At 48.8% G+C, this 19,654-nt stretch overlaps 1 protein-coding gene across 4 annotated transcripts in view; it reads left to right on the top strand.

The window, feature by feature from the left end:
* The window catches only part of KMT5B (lysine methyltransferase 5B), a 49,636-nt gene extending 36,248 nt beyond the window's left edge, over nucleotides 1–13,388 (top strand). For all 4 annotated transcript variants that reach the window (XM_079789058.1, XM_079789057.1, XM_079789056.1 and 1 more), the window contains 2 exons: nucleotides 1,896–2,092; nucleotides 9,198–13,388. In XM_079789058.1, coding sequence (XP_079645184.1) covers nucleotides 1,896–2,092; nucleotides 9,198–10,675 — 1,675 coding nt within the window. In that variant the 3' untranslated portion in view covers nucleotides 10,676–13,388. The remainder of the gene's footprint in view (nucleotides 1–1,895; nucleotides 2,093–9,197) is intronic.
* Nucleotides 13,389–19,654: the final 6,266 nt, after the last annotated feature.

The following is a 19,654-nucleotide window of genomic DNA, read 5'->3' as shown; positions in this document are numbered from 1 at the left end:
GCATGTTATGGTAAAAAGGCATGGAATATCTTAAAATAATTACTTTCTTTGTCCATATGAAATGAAATGGCCTTTGGGATTTATGGATTTACTTTCTGAATATATTTTGGGGTGAGGTGGAGTGTAATTGGTTGCCTGCCTCAGTGAGGATTTCTAATGCACCTTTTGAAAAAAAGAATTGAGGCAGTCCCACAGTAAGTTTTTTGTTGTTTTTACAAAAGCATTAATAAAAACAATTCCATATCCATTCTGTGAAGTTGAAGAAGGCAAAAATACTTACATTACTTATAAAAAATAGTTTCTGCATTACGTTTGGGTGTGTGCTCCCTAGCATTAAAAGGTAAGAAGGTGGGGAGAGAAAATAAAACTGTTGTTGTCCTTTAGCAAAAAGTGAAACACTCTGATTTCTTGGAGGAGAAAATCCTGAAAGATCAGTCCCAGGGAACCTCAGCAGGGCCAGGTCGCTTTCAGAGGAGGGCAGGCAGGATTTTGTCACAGGTCAGAAGCTGTTGTCATATAGCTTTTACTTAACAAGCGAAGGCCAGTAAAGGGCCAGCCAGTCAAGGCAGTTCTAGCCAAAGAGACTTCTCACTTCTTAAGTGCAATAGGAGTGCTTTTTAAAAACCTCTTAACATATAATTTACTTATTCTTTTGAATAGAGCTGGGTAGGAATTTTTCTTTATACACTGAATAAAGCAAAGCTTTGCAAAACTAGATTCCTTTGGGAAGTTTAGGAACTCTTAGGAAGTACCCTTTAGAAAAATTACGTCAATACAAATAGTGAGAGCAGGTTAGAAATTGTTCTTATCCTGTGGGAAAAGCAAGTCTTTTAGTGTCTCATTTAGTAACATTTTTATAACTTAACTAGAGGCCCAGTGCACGAATTCCTGCACCAGTGGGGTCCCTCCACCTGGCCTGCGGGATCAGGCCAAAATTGTCTCTCCGACATCCCCTGAGGGGTCCTGGATTGTGAGAGGGTACAGGCCAGGCTGAGGGACCCCACCGGTGCACGATTGGGGCCAGGGAGGGATGCGGGAGGTTGGCCAGCTGGGGAGGGACTGTGAGAGTGCTCCAGGGTGTGTCTGGCCCGTCTCACTCAGTCCCGATTGGCCAGACCCCAGCAGCAAGCTAACCTACCGGTTGGAGCATCTGCCCCCTGGTGGTCAGTGCACATCATAGTGAGCAGTTGAGTGGCCTTAGCATACCATTAGCATATTACGCTTTGATGGTTGAATGGATGACCAGACACTTAGCCTATTAGGCTTTTATTATATAGGATTGTGGTCATTTATGTTTAATTCACTAATTTTAAAGAATCATTTAATAGTTTTTATAGTTCAGAAAGTGAGACTTGCATTAATACAGCCTAGCCTTCTTAGACAGAATGTCAGCTAGAATTTGTATCTAACATTCAGTTCTATCTAAGTAATGCCTCATTTATGGAAATTCTCTGGTTTCTTTTTTTCATTCCTTAATTCTCAATATTCAGTGATGTAGTGTTAAATTGTGCAGAAAAAAAAGCTAGAATATAATTAACAGGTGGGTTATTTAAGCCACAATTTAGACCTAACTATTGCACCAACCAGTTTTGAAATTGAAGAATTAGTTATCTACACATGAAATTCTATAGGGTTCAATGGTTTCTCATGGGCAGTTAATAATTGACTATAGTCATAACAATTTGTTTTGTGATTTTAAGTTTAGAGTTTTTTGTTGACTGCATATATATACTTAATTCCTTTTGAGAGTCCTAGACTTGGTAAATTTCCAGTGATGGTTGAGGCCTCATCAGTTCATCACATCTGTAGATCTGATGTGGCCCAGAGCCCTCGGCAGCCGACCTTATGGTTAGTAAGTACGCTATTTGTTTGACGTGTGCTGTTTTCTCTTTCAGACGAGGAACTGGTGCTTTTAAATCCAGAGTGGGACTGCCTGCGCCTGCTCCTGTTATCAATAGCAAATATGGACTCAGAGAAACAGATAAACGTTTAAATAGGCTTAAAAAGTTAGGTGACAGCAGCAAAAATTCAGACAGTCAATCTGTCAGCTCTAACACTGATGCAGATACCACTCAGGAAAAACACAATGCAAGTAAGTAAGGGAGATTTGATAAGCATCTTTTCTTAAGTGTTTTCACACAATTTGTTTTCTAAAGTGTGTTTCCATAGTTTTGATCTTTTAAATATTGAGAGAAACCCTGGGACTCGTGCACTCCAGCAGCATCGCAAGATTCTAGAAATGATTTGCCACAGAAGCAGGCTGTGTTGGCCTCCAGATTCCATGCGCTCATCTAGACTGACCTGCCTGCTTTTCTTGAATATTTGGTAACTGGATATTACATTCTTCAGCTTGTGTTCCAGGGTCATCATGTATGTTAGAAAGAAACATTTTCAGGTGTTACTTTCACCATAATTCTATCATTATGTCTTCCGAGAAGACGGGACGGGGTGGAATCTTACGGGCACATACGTGTTTCTGTGCCTAGCCAGCCTGTTAGGGTGGAGGATGGACTTGGGGAGGTGATAGCTTCTGGCTTCACGGTTTCCGCCTTTTTACTACTTGTCTTTTTTCAAAATGAATGGACCCAATTTACTAAGTTATTAGTTACCAGACTCTTAATTGTGATAAAGGAACATTTTAGATATCACTGTGCTATGACATATTAGCCACTAACAAAAGTAGCAAGATGAAAGGAGAAAGAAGCAAGCTTTAAGACACCAGGTCAGGGAAGGGGGCGCAAGACCTAATGGAACTGGAAAAAGAGAGAATGAAGAATAAAGAGAAAAGAAAGAGAAGAAAGCCTAAACGAACAGAAGAAAACACGTCATCTTGATGGAGCTTGGAAGTCCTGGGACTATTCTGGTTGCGGCTGCATTTCACCTGGGTGATGCCAGTTTTCTCTGGCTCCACTCAAATAGTAGGCTCTTCAGTCCGACTGATGTCTGACAGGCATTGAGTTCGCAAGTTTTGGCTTGGTGATCCCCAAAGTATGCCAGTTTTTGGCACTGAATGTTCACAGATACTTCCTAGTGCCTCTGTGATGTCCTCTGAGGTCTCGTTATTTCAGGCTCTTCTCCCTGTTTTCACACGTGTTCACCCAGCACCGGTGCTCCCCTCCCATGCAGAAAATCCCAAAGAAAAGGGAAGATGTCTCCCACAGTGGCAAAGCTCACTGCCATGAATTCCCAAATCTGCTGCTGCTGGGAGTCGGAGGCCCCACGTGACCTCTTTAGTGTAAAAGTAATCCTGTGTATCGTCCGGTTTATAAAAATGTCCAACGTGAACAAAAGAGCAGTTAGTCTGTCATTCACTGTGGACTATTGGTTCTAATAATAAATGCAGCACAATCACTATTTGTTTTCTGAGTCTGGTTCCTTGTGAGACGTATATGTGGAGACGGCCACCGTGCTGTCCACATTGATTGTCAAAACTGGTTCTTGACATTCGTGGGGGTGTTTTGTGTTTTTATGCATTAACTATAATTCTAATGCATAGATTCTGAACTCAGTACACCACTTAGTTTAAAAGATTGGAATACAAATATCTTTCGAAGGTTTTGAGTATATTACTAAGTGACCATCGGAATATTTAACAAACTAAATATTAGTACTTATTAAAAGCCTGGTAGTAGTTGAAGAGGTACATATATGTAGGAGACTCAGCCCCTCCCTCGGGGAGCTCATGCCCTAGATCCAGGACAGGACAGGGGCACAAGTAACAACGCAGAGCCACTTTCTGAAGTTTAGAGGGAACAGGAACCCTCTGAGCTGTAATGTCAGCATTGCAGAGCAGGCGCTCACTTCCCGGTGGCTGTGGATGGGGGGCGCTGACTTCATTCAGCTACTTTCTGCAGAACGACTGACTGACTGCTTCAGAGTCAGTGTGCTGGCTGAGGGTAGTGTGGTGGGTGTGCTCTGTGCTCTAAAGGAGTTACAGGCTTACTCCAGTCACCTCCTTGGCCAGCATACTGGAGTAAGTGAACTCAGCTATGTTCACACAGTATTTTCTCAGACTCTTCCATGCATTCTTTTAGGCTGTGTTTCTTTGGGTGCTTGTGTCTTAAACACAGCCTCCTAACCGTGTGAGGGGAAGACTTGTTAACGCAGCTGGTTGCAAAGCCAGAGCGCCTGAGCCTTTCTCCTGAGGGCGGTGGTGTCCACTGGGTCAGAGTGCACTCTCCCTGCGTAGCTGCCCGCTTGGATTCTGCAGCTTGTCTGGGATTTAGTGGCTGATGGAGGAGCTGCTTTCCTTGAGCAGTGTGTATATTCTTAAACATTTCTGCCTAGTGGGAAGAAAAATTATTCCTTCCACTCAGATTCTTTTAAAAATTTTTAATCCTCATCCAAGGATATGTTTAATTTTCATTGACTTTAGAGAGAAAGGGAGGGAGGAGAGAGAGAGAAACATTGAGATGGGAAACATCAATCAGTAGCCTTCCATGCATGCCCTGATGTGGGATCGAACCCGAAACCCAGGTATGTGCCCTGACTGGAATCAAACCCACAACCTTTTGGTATGTGGGGTGATGCTCCAACCAAATGAGCCATCCTACCAGGGCCAGATCCTTTTTTGAAAGGTGTCTCAGGAGCCACAACCTCTTTGCTTTAGCATCTACAGAGAGGAAACAAATCCTTTTTTTTAAAGTATTTTATTTCTTTTTTTTTTAAGTATGTTTTTGGTGATTTCAGAGAGAGGTAATTAGAAACATCAATGATGAAAGGGAATCATTGATCAGTTGCCTCCTGCATGCTCCCTACTGGGAATCGAGCCCACGACCCAAGCATGTACCCTGACTGGGAATCAAATTGTGACCTGATTTATGGGTCAACACATAACCATTGACCCACACCAGCCGGGTGAGAAATCCTTTTCACAAATTCAGTTTACATGCCTGAATTGTGCCATTATTGGAAGATTCTCATTTTTTAGGTCCTTGTGCCTGGATGGGTGGGCCACTGCCCACAATCAGTGCTGTGATACGGAATGTGTGTCATTGCAAATGCCTCAGGTCGGTGCAGAACCCAGAAGACTTGGCCAGTGGAGTAAGCTTATCTTAACTAAGGATCGCCTATCCTAGAGGTAGGGGGTGGCTCACTGCTTCTCTCTCTCCTTTCTGCCGAGCCCGCAGGGTTGGTCCAGGCAGCCGCTGCCAGTCTGTGTTGGTCACATAAGATGGAGGATGCTGGCTCCTCGAGTTCTGAAGGTGTCAGCTGTGTGTGGTCCTCATTGACATTCGGGGGGTTCACATTGACTGTGTGCTCCTTGGGCTTCTCCAGCACAGAGCGAGGACGCAGCCCTGGCACTCAGGGAGCGTTGGGGTTCTTGTGCTGCTCTTGTATCTGCCTGCGATTCTTGATGCCCAGGCAGGGCTGCCTTGTGATTTTGAGGACACTCTGAAATGACTCTGGGGCTGTGTGTGGCTTCTTTACCCACGAGTTGGGACTGGCTTACCTTAGAGGCAGTGCTGAACAAGTTGGGATCTTAAACCATATTCCTCAGTTCAAATCCCATCCCTGCCACTCAGCAGATGGACGACCGTAGGCACACTAGTCCACGTGAGCTCGGTTTCATAGTGTAACAGCTCTTACTCCAAAAAATGCCTGTTATCATTGAGATCATACTAAGGTGGCCATTTGCCCCGCACCTGCTATATAATAAAGAATGTGTATTTTCACCCAAAGTTATGTTAGGTTATGCATTTGAGGTTTGTCCTAGCCAGTAGGGAAGAGTCATGCCTGGTGTGTGAGTGCTGGTGCCAGGGCCACACAGGCACACCTTACCTCCTACGTCAGAAGCCTCATCTCTGATGGGCTTTTATTGGTCTGCCCCTGGGGCCTCCCTCACCCTCTGTTGCTGATGTTCTCACAGGGCCCAAGGATAGTGTGACCCTTTGGGGACAGTGAAGAGCCCTTGGCACTTGCTACCCTCTGGTCTCAGCCACTTTGCTCACACTTCTGCCCAGCTTGCTTATGTCCTTTTTGACCTTAGACTTGGTAAGCACACTTTTTAGTTGGACTTTGGATGAGATCATGCTTTTTAGACAAAATGAGAGTACACTATAAATACATAAACGTAAGGGAAACAAGTTGTAGCATCAAATAGTCTATTTTGAGCTGTTGAGAACAAACACCCAAGTGCTTTGTGAGTGGTTCGCTGTGGTCAGCTAACAGGGATTCCATGGGAAGGAGGGGTGTAAGAGGAGAGGCAAGCGCCAGAATCACCATAAAATGAGATTTCATCTAATGGCTTCAAATAAGTGTCCAAGTAAGGGGACTCAGGTGTGGCGGGAGACAGAGCAAGAGTATCCTGTCCTATGTAGACGGTCTGGACAGGCTCCCTGGGAGAAGAAGTGTTTCCTGCGCTGAATTCCAAGAGGGTGAGAAGTGGGCCGAGTGAAGCACATTCAAAGCAGTGGGACTTTTATTTTAAAATACAATAAGGGGATGAGTGTAGGACTTATCATGGGTGGAATTGAAGGTAGGAAGAAAGGATGTGAGCACAACTTAAAATTTTGGATTTGATTCTTAGAGCATTCGGTTATTGAAAGGTTTAAATCCCAGAAGTGACATGGGTTCTAGGAAGATCATTCTGTCCGCCTGGTGGAGAATGGGGTGTTGGGAAAGCAGTAGGAGAGACCAAAAAAAAGGAGGGTGGAAGCTGTTGCCCTCATTCAGGCAGGAGGTTGTGGCATTGGCAATGGAGAGAGGCAGACTCTCCAGTGACATTCCAGGAATGGACTCCACGGGACCTGGTGGCTGATTGGGTGAGGCAGTTAGGAAAGCAAGCGTCAGGAATGACCTCCCAGTTTCTGGGGTGATTGGCCAAAGTGGAGAACTTAGGCGGAGAAGCAGCCATGAGACTTAATGGCAAGTTCAGTTTAAGCATGTCACCAAGGGGCTACGAGGCAGCCTCCGGGGAGATCCGGATGCCAGCGGGTATTTGGTGGTAGGGTCTGTGATTAAGGAGAGAATCAGGTGAGAGATAGTGGCTCAGGAAGGGGGTGGGGGTGCTTATCACCAGGAGACTGGTTTTTCAAGGGCCTAGGACAGCAGAGGCCTGAGGAATGCGGTGTCCGTGTGGGCAGGTGGAGGGAGAGTGTTCTCTGGGACAGCGGCGGGGAGAGGGTTTTCCAGGAAAAGGAGTGGTCAGCAATATCATTCTGCAAAGGAAGGTGAGGGCGGAAAGTGCTCACTGGGTTTCACGACCTGGAGGTGGTCAGAGATTGGCCAAGGTTCTCATGCGAGGGACAGGCTGGATCCTGATTTCGGGGGGATCGCTGTGGAGAATGCAGCGTATATGTGATTATAGAGCACAGCTGATTGCAGGTGTGAAATGAGAGGGGGGTGGGAAAAGGAACAATAGGCTGAGAACCACTAAGCTTGGTCATAGAATAGTCCTTAAAGAGTCAGGCTGGGCGAGGACCACTTAGCCAACTCGGAGGAAGCTGAGCACAGAACGCTGGTGTGGACTTACATCAGTAAACACATCAAGCCTGGCTGGTGTGGCTGTGGTTGAGCATTGGCCTATGAACCAGGAGGTCATGGTTCAGTTCTTGGTCAGGGTACATGCCTGGGTTGAGGGCTCGATCCCCAGCATGCAGGAAGCAGCTGACTGATGATTCTCATCATTGATATTTTTTTCTCTCTCCCTCTCCCTTCCTCTCTGAAGTCAATAAAAATACATTTTAAAAAATAAGCAAATAAGTACCTCTACCAGTTCCACCTTGAAGGAAGCCTTGAAAGCAGAAATTCTTTAGCTGAAGAATTCCCCAAATATCCTCATATTTTAAAAATCATTTCTAGCAAGTTCTGTATAATTCCAGTTCATATACACATTCTCAAAAGGAGTGGCATCCAAAATTAATACTGTTCTTCAAAAAATAGTGGGCCTCATTTCTGGGAATTTTGCTGATTTGGGTACAACGCCATTTAGGAGCCAGTCTTGAGTACAGAGCTCCATTCTTGGGGGTGTGATGCTTGGAATGCTTGTTACTCATTCTTGTTCTCCATAAAAACTAACTAATGGTGACTTACTTGCTCAGCCAAGCAGAAGGAACAGCAGTCGCCCTGGCAACCTTCAGGCATGTAGTAAGGGACCATCTTTGTTGGGCAGTGTGCTGGACTTACCCACATTCGTTGTTTTCTATTTCCTTGTTTTCTGATGAGAGATGGTGGTGGTTTGGTATTCTTAGCTTCTCTGTGAATGATTGAAAAGGGGTATTTTGATGGGATGAGGTTTTCAGGTGGGGAGTGTGGAAAGCTGAGAAGTTGACTCATGTAAGACACTGTGTAGGTCCAAAGGTAAACGCAAAGGAAAACAGAGATGGCAGCTGGACAGTGGCAAGGTCTCAGGGCGTAGCTTAAACTTGTCACATATAAGCCTTTTGTAAAGCCCTTCAGTTGTCACCTTAGTTCCCAGTAGGACCATCCCAGCTTCTCTGTGTCCTTGTCCAGAGGAAGGAAGTTGGAACCCCCTGGTCTTGAGAGTAATTCTGGCAGCATGCTTCTTCCCTCTCTGTGATTGTGGGCAGCGAGCAGACACGGGAGGGACGGGCCAGGTGCGCTCTGCTGATCGCCCAGCGCCTCAGGGAGAGGGTTAAGGTAGGCAGCTCTTCGGGGCGGTTGTCAGGGATACATGTGGTTCCTCGGATCTCTTGTTGAAACCATTGGAATAGAATTTGTCTCTGAGCCCAAAAATTTAGAGTTTTTGACTAAATTTTGTAATCTTTTTCCTGAGTTAATGAGTAGTTGGATTTTAGAAACCTATTTAAAATGATTGTTTTAAGAATTTGTGAAAGAAAATAAAACTATGATTTTTTTTCCTTAGATCCACTTCAAATCTTTTACATGGTAAAATACTAAATCGAAAAGAAATACTTATTTTGGACCAGTATCATGATAGATTAAGGACATACATAGAGTGAGATCTAGGTACTTGGTAGTAGGAGCTCTTCAAACACCCAGTTCAAATGGGAATAGATGCTCTATGAGTCAGAGGCTGAAATTAAGAAGAGAATGTGAAGGGAAAGTGCGGGGAGCTTATGCGCAGGCAGAAACCAGACTGGGTCTGTCTGCCATGTTCTGTGTAACAGAACGTCACATGGCCGAGAGTCTGGTTTTGGATACTGTTTTGTGTTATCAAGGCTATTTTTCATCTTTTTTCTTTCTTTCTTTCTTTCTTTTTTTAAACTTTGCAGCTTCTAGCCGAAAATCTTCAGTTGGTGTGAAAAAGACCAGCAAGAGCAGAACATTAACAAGGCAATCTATGTCAAGAATTCCAGCTTCTTCCAACTCTACCTCATCTAAGCTAACTCATATAAATAATTCCAGGGTACCAAAGAAACTGAAAAAGCCTGCAAAGCCTTTACTTTCGAAGGTAAAATTAAGGAATCATTGCAAACGGCTGGAGCAGAAGAGTGCTTCAGGAAAACTCGAGATGGGAAACGTAGTCCTTAAAGAGCCTAAAGTAGTTCTATATAAAAATTTGCCCATGAAAAAAGATCAGGAGCCAGAGGGACCAATACCAGCCACAGTGGCTAGTGGGTGCTTAACCAGACATGCGGCAAGAGAGCACAAACAGAATTCGGGGCGAGGGGCCCCTTCGCCAGGGGAGGGCGCCCCCAGCACCTACACAACCAGGCGGTCTGCACGGACGAGAATGATTTTGAAGGAGCCCTCTGACATCAAGCTTGAACCAAATACATCGGACGGCTATGAAAGCAGCTTGACTGAGCCTTGCCCAGAGAGTGGCGAGCAACCGCCTCCTGCGGCGCAGGAAGAAGAAGAACTGGTGCGTGACTCTGCGCACAACGGGGAGGCGAAGTGTCCGAGTGACGGCAGCATTGCAAAAAAGAAGTCACGGCAAGGGAAGCTTGTGAGACAGTTGGCAAAGGCGGGGGAGTCCACTCCGGAGCACGGTCCCCCTGGGAAAGCCGGTGTGGTGCCCAGTGTGCCGGGGTCCCTCCCCGACCAGGGTGAGCACAGCGGCTCGGAGGGGCTGCCCGCGAGCTACATGGACTGGGCCCCTTCGCCTGTTGATGGTTCGGTGGTGACATCAGATAGCTTCAAAACAAAAGACGGCTTCAGGACTGCGAAAAGCAAAAAGAAGAGGCGCATCACACGGTATGACGCGCAGTTAATCCTGGAGAATAACTCCGGGATCCCCAAACTGACTCTTCGCAGGCGTCACGACAGCAGCAGCAAGACAAGCAACCCAGAGAACGATGGGATGAATTCTTCCAAAATCAGCATCAAGTTAAGCAAAGACCATGAAAGCGATAATAATCTCTACGTAGCAAAGCTTAATAACGGGTTTAACTCAGGACCGGGCAGCAGTGCCACAAAACTAAAAATCCAGCTCAAACGGGACGAGGAGGGTCGGGGGCCGTGTGTAGAGGGGCGTCACGAGAACGGGGTGTGCTGCGGAGACCCGCTTTCTCTCCTGGAGTCGCAGGTGGAGGTCGATGACTACAGTCAGTACGAGGAAGACAGTACGGACGACTCCTCTTCCTCCGAGGGGGACGAAGAGGAGGACGACTACGACGATGACTTTGAAGATGACTTTATTCCCCTTCCTCCAGCCAAGCGACTGAGGCTAATAGTTGGGAAAGACTCAATAGATATTGACATTTCTTCCAGGAGAAGAGAAGATCAGTCTTTGAGGCTTAACGCATAAGCTCTGGGTCTCTATTTGACCTGGGATAAACTACTTAAAAATAAAAAATTCCAGTCTATTATTCCTCAACTGAAACATTTTAGCGGCAGCACTTCTCTCATTTCTTCACTTACCGGCATAACACGTAGAAAGTGTACAGCGTACTGACTTACCTGGAGTCTGATTTGTGCACATTTTTATTGTACTTTTTGAATAGCCTCCTTACGTGCAATTCCGAGTTAGAGGGAAAGCCCTGTTGTAAAGTAAAGGCTCAGCAAACTGCAGTGATAGCAACTTTCCACACGACGTTGAAAACAGTAATGTGGCTACACAATTTTTTTAACTGTAAGAGCATCAACTGGCTCTTTAATATGTGACTAAACAATAACTTAAACCAACCCTAGTAGCAGCATATTAAGGTTTTCTAGTCTATGCTAATATCACCAGCAATGATCTTTGGCTTTTTGGTTTATTTGCTAGATGTTCCCCCTTGGAGTTTGATCAGTTCCACACTGTTTGCTAGCCAGGTATGCTGTGTGTGGCCTTGGTTAAATAGCAGACCATCCGTTGGGAGTCAAATTGGTTTATTTTTTTTTAAAGTACAATCCCATACGTGACAGCCAACTTTTCAGTACATTATATGTACGAGGGTAGCAGTGTGCAGGATGAGTTTCGATACAGCGTATTTATTGCTTGTCGTGTAAATTAAAGACCTTGTATTTAACACTTTTCAATACTTTTAGATAAAATTGTTCTTTGCAAGAATGATTGGTGCTTATTTTTTCAAAAATTTGCTGTGAACAATGTGATGACAACAAGCAACATTTAATGAACTACAGCTATCTTAATTTGGGTCTTCAAGTTTTCTGTTGCACTTGTAAAATGCTACAAGGAATATTAAAAAACTCTATTCACTTTAACTTATAATAGTTTATGAAATAAAAACATGAGTCACAGCTTTTGTTCTGTGGTAACCTATAAAAATGTTTGTCTTTAAAATTCAATGTAAAGAACTGAAAACAATGTATATGTTGTAAATATTTGTGTGTTGTGAGAAATTTTTGTCATAAGAAATTAAAAGAACTTACCAGGAAGGTTTTTAAGTTTAGAAATATCCATGCCAATAAAATAGGAAATTATAAATACATAGTTTTAAGCACTGCATCAGTGGGAGTTCTTGACTTATGTTAGTTTATGTATGAAAATATCGAAGAGTTTTTGACTATATTATCAGTTAGACAAAAAGAAGAGTCAGATTTAATTTGTTTTTGAAGCACTTTGAAAAGATAAATTAATTTTAAGTAAGTTAATGAACGAAATTTTACTACTTTATGTTCAGTACCAGTCTTTCCTTTTTCTGGGTTGTTTTATAAATCATTGGACAGACAATTGGGGAACGTGAACCTGCAGCAGGCGTTGAGCCAGCGGGTCTCTGTTCCCGGGAAGCGTGTGCGTGTACTCTCCGACACACAGTGCTCCCATGTACCAAGTCCGGGGATCCGTAGTGTCTGGAAAGGGAGCCCCTGTTTTAAATGTTGAAGGAATCTGCAGGTAATGGAATCCCTTGGAGAAACCTCTGTGCTCACTGTCATTCCTAATTGATTCCCCCAGTTCCCAGATTCTGGGAAATTCACTTCCTTAACACTATTGCCAGTAGGTTCCCAGTAGAAATTAACAATATCCATGGAAGTTTTTTAAATGTAGCAGTGTGTTTTCCTTACTTCCTTCAAGGCATTACTTCTGTAGTCTCCTGTCGCCCCCTGTATGTTAAGATGCAGTTCAACCCCTCAGGCAGCGATGGGGCAGCACGAGGCGCACACTCTGCCTCTTTGCTCAGCTAGAGTGCCTCCCGCGCCAGCAGGGCGGCCCCGAGGCCTGTCCCAAGGTCCTCGGAGCACTTGACAGACAGTCCAACCCTCACGGTGTCCCTGTGTAGACGCGATCCTCGCGCCACTAGGGTAGGTCAGGCTGAGACCCCGTGTGGAAAGCCCCCGCAGGCAGAGGGTCACCTCATCCCCACCTTCGATTGGAGTGTTTTGTAGACTAAACAATAACTTAAACATCTTGAACTGTTTCTTGGAATACCAACCATAGCCGTTACAGGGATTCCCATCTTAAGGGAGAAGTCATAAAATGTCATATTTCCCACTTTCCTCCATTCTTAAGCTTCTTTTCAGTAACTTATTTATGATGTTAGTTTTTACTGTACTGCAGCCTTGTCCTTTGAGGCTGGCCTTCCCATGGTCTGAGCAGTGACACCTGGTAGCCGTCACTGTCTCAGGAGTCCGTGTGCCCCAGCCTGGCCGTCACCGCTGGCGCCTTCCAAGGAGCTGACTTTCCGTTGTTATGTTGTCCTGGCTCTGCTATGTGGGATGGCGAAACCCATACTCTGGTGACCTCTTGGAAGAGGTCAATAAAACTTTCATTCAATAAAACTCTTAGCTTGAGCTTATGCAATGATTGGTAAAGACTTTTGCATTGTAAGAATTAGGAAGTGATCATAGAAATATATGTATTCAATTTTCAATCATTTTTCAAACTACTGTTTTAAATTGTTTTTGCTGAGTTGTAATACTTTTGAGATACAATGTATTCCTTGTACTGAAAGAATGAAAAAAGGACTTTTTCAGCATTTGAGGTAAGTTCTTTAACGTTTCATTAAAAACATTTTTTACAAATATTTTGTACATGCACTTGCAGTATTGAGGTTAATCATTTTAATAAATTCGGAAATTAAAACAATTTGGCCGGTGTTCACTGCATCCAAGAAGGAAAGATCCAGGTGATTTTCTCCCACAAGGATTTCATTTCAAGTAGAATTTGTTAATTCAGCATTTCTAAAGCCTTTTCAGTCTCTGAGTGTTGAGTTCTCAGAGCCCTGATCTCCTTTGCTTCTGGTGGAAAAGACCTTTTGGCCACTCAGTTTAAGAGAAAAGCAGGGGCCAGGCTGGCTCAGTGTTTGAGCATTGACCTATGAACTAAGAGGTCATGGTTAGATTCCCGGTCAGGGCACATTCTTGGGTTGTGGGCTGGATCTCCAGTGGGAGGTGTGCAGGAGGCAGCCGATCAGTGATGCTCTCTCATCATTGATGTTTCTATCTTGCTCTCTCCTTTCCTCTCTGAAATCAATAATCTCTATATATAAAAGCCTAAGCGATCAAACGACTGGTCGCAATGATGCACACTGACCACCAGGGGGAAGACGCTCAACGCGGGAGCTGCGCCCTGGTGGTCAGTGCACTCCCACTGTGGGAGTGCCACTCAGCTGACCAACGGGCACCAGATGCCGGGCTCACTACCAAGCGGTGGCAGTGGCAGGCGCTGTAGGGCTGGGATGAGTGGGAGCGGTGCAGCACGAGGCCGGGCTCGGGCTCCTCCCTGGCCTGCCATTTAGGGCACCACTACATCCCTCCGGGGATGTCGGCTGGCCTGTGGGGATCGGGCTGAAACCGGCAGTCAGACATCCCCTGAGGGGTCCGGGATTGTGAGGGTGCAGGCCAGGCTGAGGGACCCCACTGGGTGCCCCAGGCCTCTAGTGCAGAGGTCCTCAAACTTTTTAAACAGGGGGCCAGTTCACTGTCCCTCAGACCGTTGGAGGGCCGGACTATAGTTAAAAAAAAAAACTATGAACAGATTCCTATGCACACTGCACATACCTTATTTTGAAGTAAAAAAAACAAAACGGCAAAAACACCCACATGAGGCCTGCAGGCCGTAGTTTGAGGACGCCAGCTCTAGTGTATGTGTGTGTATATATACTGAAATATATATATATATAACTTTTTTTTAAGAAAAGTAAAGGGGGAGAAGCACTTGTTCTCTATGGGGAGGCTTTAAAGGACATACCCTCTTACCCTCTTAGCCCTCAGGGCCCATGAAGGCTTTTGCAACCCACTTTTCAATGGTTCCTGATGAGTTGGGTTTTGTCTCACTGGATTGGACAGAACTGGTGTGAGTCCTTTCTCCCAGTTCAGCAAAGCCTGGTTGAAAGAGGAAATACGACTGGCGTAGGAGTCGGGAAGCCTGGGTTTGCCCAGCTCTGCGACGTCTGGGTGGCCCTGGGCAGCTGCTAACCCAGATCTGTAGCCCCTGGAAGTCGGCGGGGACACCTGGTGCACGGCCAGTCCAGCTTCAGGTTGAGCCGCCAGCTCTCTCTGAGGCGGGGAGGGTGGCGATGCAGACCAGAATGGAAAGCCCTGACCCTGACCCGCTGAAATATCCACCCTAACGGGTCCCCAGGGTGAAAAGAGGCTCCCGCTGGCATGCCCATCATTCAGGCTCAGGTGTCCTTTGCAATAACCCGCCGCAGCTCAGCTCGCTGGTCCGAGCTCCCGGAGCTCCTGCGGGTTTCCATTTCTCAGGTGCCAGGGCTCTTGTCACTGCTCCCTCCCCGTGTCACTAGCGCCTGGGCTTGGTGCTTGCCAATGCCCAGTGAAAAGCAGATCTGGATTCTTCAGGAAGGAGCAGGTGTGTGAGTGGGCAGGATTGGAAAGGGTCTTCCACCCGGGCTGCCTCCGCCTCCCTCCCTGAGGCGGGGCCACTCCAGTCCTCCCAGGACACAGGCTTGAGTTCACGGGCAGCTGGAAACCTTCCCTGGAGGACTGCAGTCTCGCGGCGGTGGCTTTGGTAACGTTCTTCTAAAAAAGTCGGTATGGCCCGGCAGGTGTGGTTCAGTGATTGAGCGTCCACCCAGGAGCCAGGAGGGGACCGTTGGATTCCCAGTCGGGGCACATGCTGGGTTGCAGGCTCGATCCCCAGAGCGGGGAGCATGTAGGAGGCAGTCTATCGATGCTTCTCTCTCATCAACGTTTCTCTCCCTTTCCCTTCTTGTCTCTCTAAACCCAAAACATTTTAAAAAATAAATAAAAAATCTGTTTACAAACCTTAAAAAAAAACTCTGTGTTCCTAGATCCGATACTGTCATATTGGTGTTTTCTGCGAAGATGCAGTAGACGGTGACTTCAGTGCTTGGGGGTAGACCATCCTGTTGCGTCTGCTCTGCTAAGGGGGGGAGCGCTTGCTGGGTCCGCTCAGGCTCAGGCCCCCCGACTGGCAGATGAGTTTCCCAGTCTGAGACCTGAGCAGCAGGAGTCAAGCGAGTAAGAATTGCGTTTACTTAATATGCGTTGAACACGTAATGTTTTGGAGGAGGAGGCAAGATTTGAGAGTCTTCCTTGTGGGGTGTGATTAAAGCCACCCCGTCAGCATGTGAAACAGCCTGGGGACAGAGAACAGAGCCCTGCCCGCCAGGCACGGACGCAGTGCCCTCGCAGGAGAGGCACCTGGGCAGCGCTTCGGGAGGAGGCGAGTGGTTGAGGGGGGGAAGGGGAGCTTTGGCTGTGAAGGAGAAGAGGGTGGCAGCGGCAGGGGAGGTGGCGTGAAGGAGGGACAAGCAGGTCAAACTGGAGAGGGAAGCTTCAGGGGCTGCGTCCCGGGGAGGGGAGGGGAGGGTGTACTGAGTCTGGGGGAGGGAGTGTTACGCAAAGTGCTGAGGTCCCAGAAAGCTCAGTGCATTCATGGGTTCCCAATAACCTGGGGGACTGGCCGTGACAGACAGGGGTGCACCGGGGGCTGCCGGCCGGTGCTGCTGTTCGCCACCACCCAGACATTCCCCACACAAGGTTTTATGGAGTGACACGGGAAAACAGGCATGCAGGGGGAGTAGTACTTGCATGAGGTCAAAACACCAGCTGTTTACAATCCAGGCGCACATCTAGAAGTTTCTGTTTGACCTTAGACGGAGTTGCTGGCCAGGTTCCAAGGTCTCACAGTCCCCTTACTGCCGGCCTTCACTGTATTTCCCACGGTGTGTGTGTGTGGGTGGGGGGGGGGGGGGGGTTGGAACCTCGGAAGGGGCCCATTTACCACACAGGAGGGACGGTCCTTCGAGTCTAGATCCAGCTTCCTCGGTAATTAGAGGAGAGGTGGGGGCAGTCCCAGCAGGAGGGCGTCTGTCCTGCACTTGAGGAGGCAGGGCATTGAGAGTGAGGAGGTGAGGGCCCCAAAGCTTGAGCATGAAGGAGGCTTGGAACTGAGAAAGGGAAAGCAAGCTGACTGGAGACCTAGCATCATTCGCTGCGGGAGTCTTTCCCGGCCACCTTCTAGGTACCAGTGGGTGTCTAGGCACCCACGGGCCCAAGGCTGATGGGGGGCACGTCTCCGACAGGAGCGGACCAGGGCTGAGGATGAAGGGTCAGGTGGGCAGGAGCGCCCCGGAGTGCAGGCAGGTCAGGGAAGAGGAGTGCAGCCCGAGTGGGCCGGGAATAGAGGTGCTGGAGGCCTGGAGGCGCTCCGGTGGGCGGTGAACATGGAGCTGGGAGTAGACGAGCATTCAGGAGGACAGGAGGCGGAGGCCAGCGGGGGTTGTAAGGGCAGCATTTGCCATGACGAAGAGGTCCTGGGAAGGTCTGGGGGGAGAGAGTGTCCTGGTTCAGAGAGGCCAAGACGTTGGACAGAACTGAGGGCACCCACGTTGACAGCACACAGACAGCCTTCACCAGGAGTCCCGCAGGCCGAGACTGAGCCTGTTGGACCAAAACAGAGACGCCCTCCTCCGGAGCTGGGGAGGTGGGAGGTGAGTAAAAGCTCTGTGACTCTCAATGAATGAGTGAGTCAGCCTGCCTGAGGCAGCTTGTAGTGAGTGGCAGACAAATGTCAACCCTCATCAACCCCAGATCTGGCCCCAAGGCCCTGCCCTCAAGGGTCATAGAGTCCAGGGTCACTGGGGCCAGATCCAAGTCACAGTCACGAGGCCTCGCCTTTGCCAGGTAATTATCTTGGGTGACAAATAGCAATCACTGCTTTTCACCCTCATTTCCAAACTCTGTCCAAAGGTTATTGTGCAGGTAAGTGGGGTGCCCCGCCCCCGTTAGTCAAATAGACAGGGAGCTTGAAAAGTGGGTCAGGTGCCACACATGTTTGCCAGGCTCCCGAGGGCTCTTGTCTTTATCTGAAAATGTGAGTCAAACACGAGGATGCCTCGAGAGACAACGGGACAACGAGAGTTCAAGGTTTCCTCCAGCCTGACCCCCCTCCGCTGGCTGCTGCTGTTTTAACAGTGACCTTACACAAACAGAAAGCTCCGAGGAGGGGCCCAATCTGACTAGGGGGTTTCTGGTGTTACCCCTAACATGTGGCTGTGGTCAGCATCAGGCCAGTTTGGGGAAGGGGTGTGTTTACAGAGAGTTGGGGACTTCTCAGAGGCGCACCTGGGAAACCAGCTCCACTTGCCACTGTCAGTGTGTTGAACTCCCAGGGCAGCTTTTTGGGGGTGGCGAGGTGCTGCTGACGGGAAGGGACTGGGGGCAAGCCAGCGGCTCTCTTCTCCCCCCGCCTGTGGAGCTGGGAAGAGACCCTCCCAGGCTCACCCGCCCCTAAACCAAACAGAACAATATTTATTTCCTCCTCTTGCCAGTCAAACGACATTCTTCCTCTTGGGGTAAGAGGGTGAGTGAAGGACGGAGCCTTGCCAGCCTCCAAGTGGGCGAGCTGACCCAGGTAAGGGCTCTGTCTGGGTCACGGCTGGCAGCGGGCGCCTGACCTGGTCCCCGGCCCCAGGCTGCCCGGGGCTGGCGGCCCAGGCTGCTGACACGGCCTATGGTCTTTCTGGCCTTCCTTAACTGTGGGCGTAGACACAAACTGCCCTTCTCTGGTCTCGGTTTTCTCACCTGTGAAATGGGCTAATCCTAGCATTTCACTTCGGGAGTGTTGAGGACTGAGCGTACCAGTGGCTCCCACGGCGGCAGTCAGTGTCGGCCGGCATCAGGATGCGCCCCCTCCACAGTCTGTGCACGCACCCTGACTCTGATGGGCCCACCCTCTCTGCCTGGGCCCTCTGCCCTCTCAGCGGACAGCTGCCCGATGGGCTGTAATCACCGCCTCCTCCATCCCAACTTCCACACGCCCGGCCGCTGGGGCTGGTCTCCACCGCTGACACGGACAGAGTGGTTCCAGCTCTTCCTGCCTCTGGCCCGTGCCTCCTTGGCAGCCACGCCGCGCTCACGGCTCACCGGAGGACACTGCTCCATCCCTGTCCCCCCATCCCAGGCTCTTTCTGGATCCATCTGCTCCCTGGACACTCAAAAGGCACAGGGCTGCACAGGATCCCAACCCAGCCCTCCCCTCGCAGACAGCAGACACACAAACAGCAGGAAAGTGTGGTGAACGCTTGACTAGGCGGCCTCCTCCACCTCACTGAGGATGAAACAAGACAGCGGAGAGCCGCGGGGGGCCGCGTCAGGCGCACGGCCGGCGGTCAGTCACTCTCAGCTGCTTTGGTTTCCTGGAGTCTAATCCCAGCACCAGCAGGGCCTCCCCAAACTCCTCCACCTTCTCCCCAACTGGACCCAGCCATCCCAGAAGGCCAGAGGAGAGAGGGAAACCGCCCCCCGCCCGCCCCAGTGAGGGACAGTGCCTGGCCTGGGGTCACACAGCCAGCAGGAGACAGAGGGGTGGGACTTGAGCCAGGCAGTCCTGGCAGCCTGAGCCCATGCGGGCAGTGGCAGGCAGTGCCCAGCAGGGCTGCTGGTGCCTGAGTCAGTGCCTGGCAGCTGCTGTTGACATGTGATAGCGGGTGTTTGTTTAGCTGGGGCCACTCATCAGAGGGGTTAATGTTCAACTCCAGTGGTCAGTCCTCTCAGTCCGGAGCCCCACAGCCTGTCTGCCCTGGACTGTGACCTGAGGCCCCGGGCGAAGGCCCAGGGTCTCCCCGGGTCTTGGGAACACAGCCCGTAGGGACCCACCCCATTGGACTGGGCTGGGGGGCTGGAGACCCCTGGGAGGACCCAGTGCGTTGTGGCTCAAAGTATGGGGGTGGGGCTGGCCAGTGGCCCTGAGCGCACTTGGGTTAGGGAGTCTTTGCTCGCCTTTCTCTCAGCCTCACCCCTGATGGCGTGGCTCCTCTCACCCTTCAGGTGTCCACCCAGATGTCCCCTCCCAAACCCTCTCAGACCCTCCACCCCGATCTTCTCTCTGCTCGGCCCTGATCCCTCCAGCCTGTGG

The sequence above is a fragment of the Cnephaeus nilssonii genome (genome assembly GCF_951640355.1).
Source record: "Cnephaeus nilssonii genome assembly, chromosome: 13".
Lineage (NCBI taxonomy): Eukaryota > Metazoa > Chordata > Mammalia > Chiroptera > Vespertilionidae > Cnephaeus > Cnephaeus nilssonii.
The sequence above is the reverse complement of the archived record's forward strand: the minus strand, read 5'-3'. Positions and strand labels throughout refer to the sequence as shown.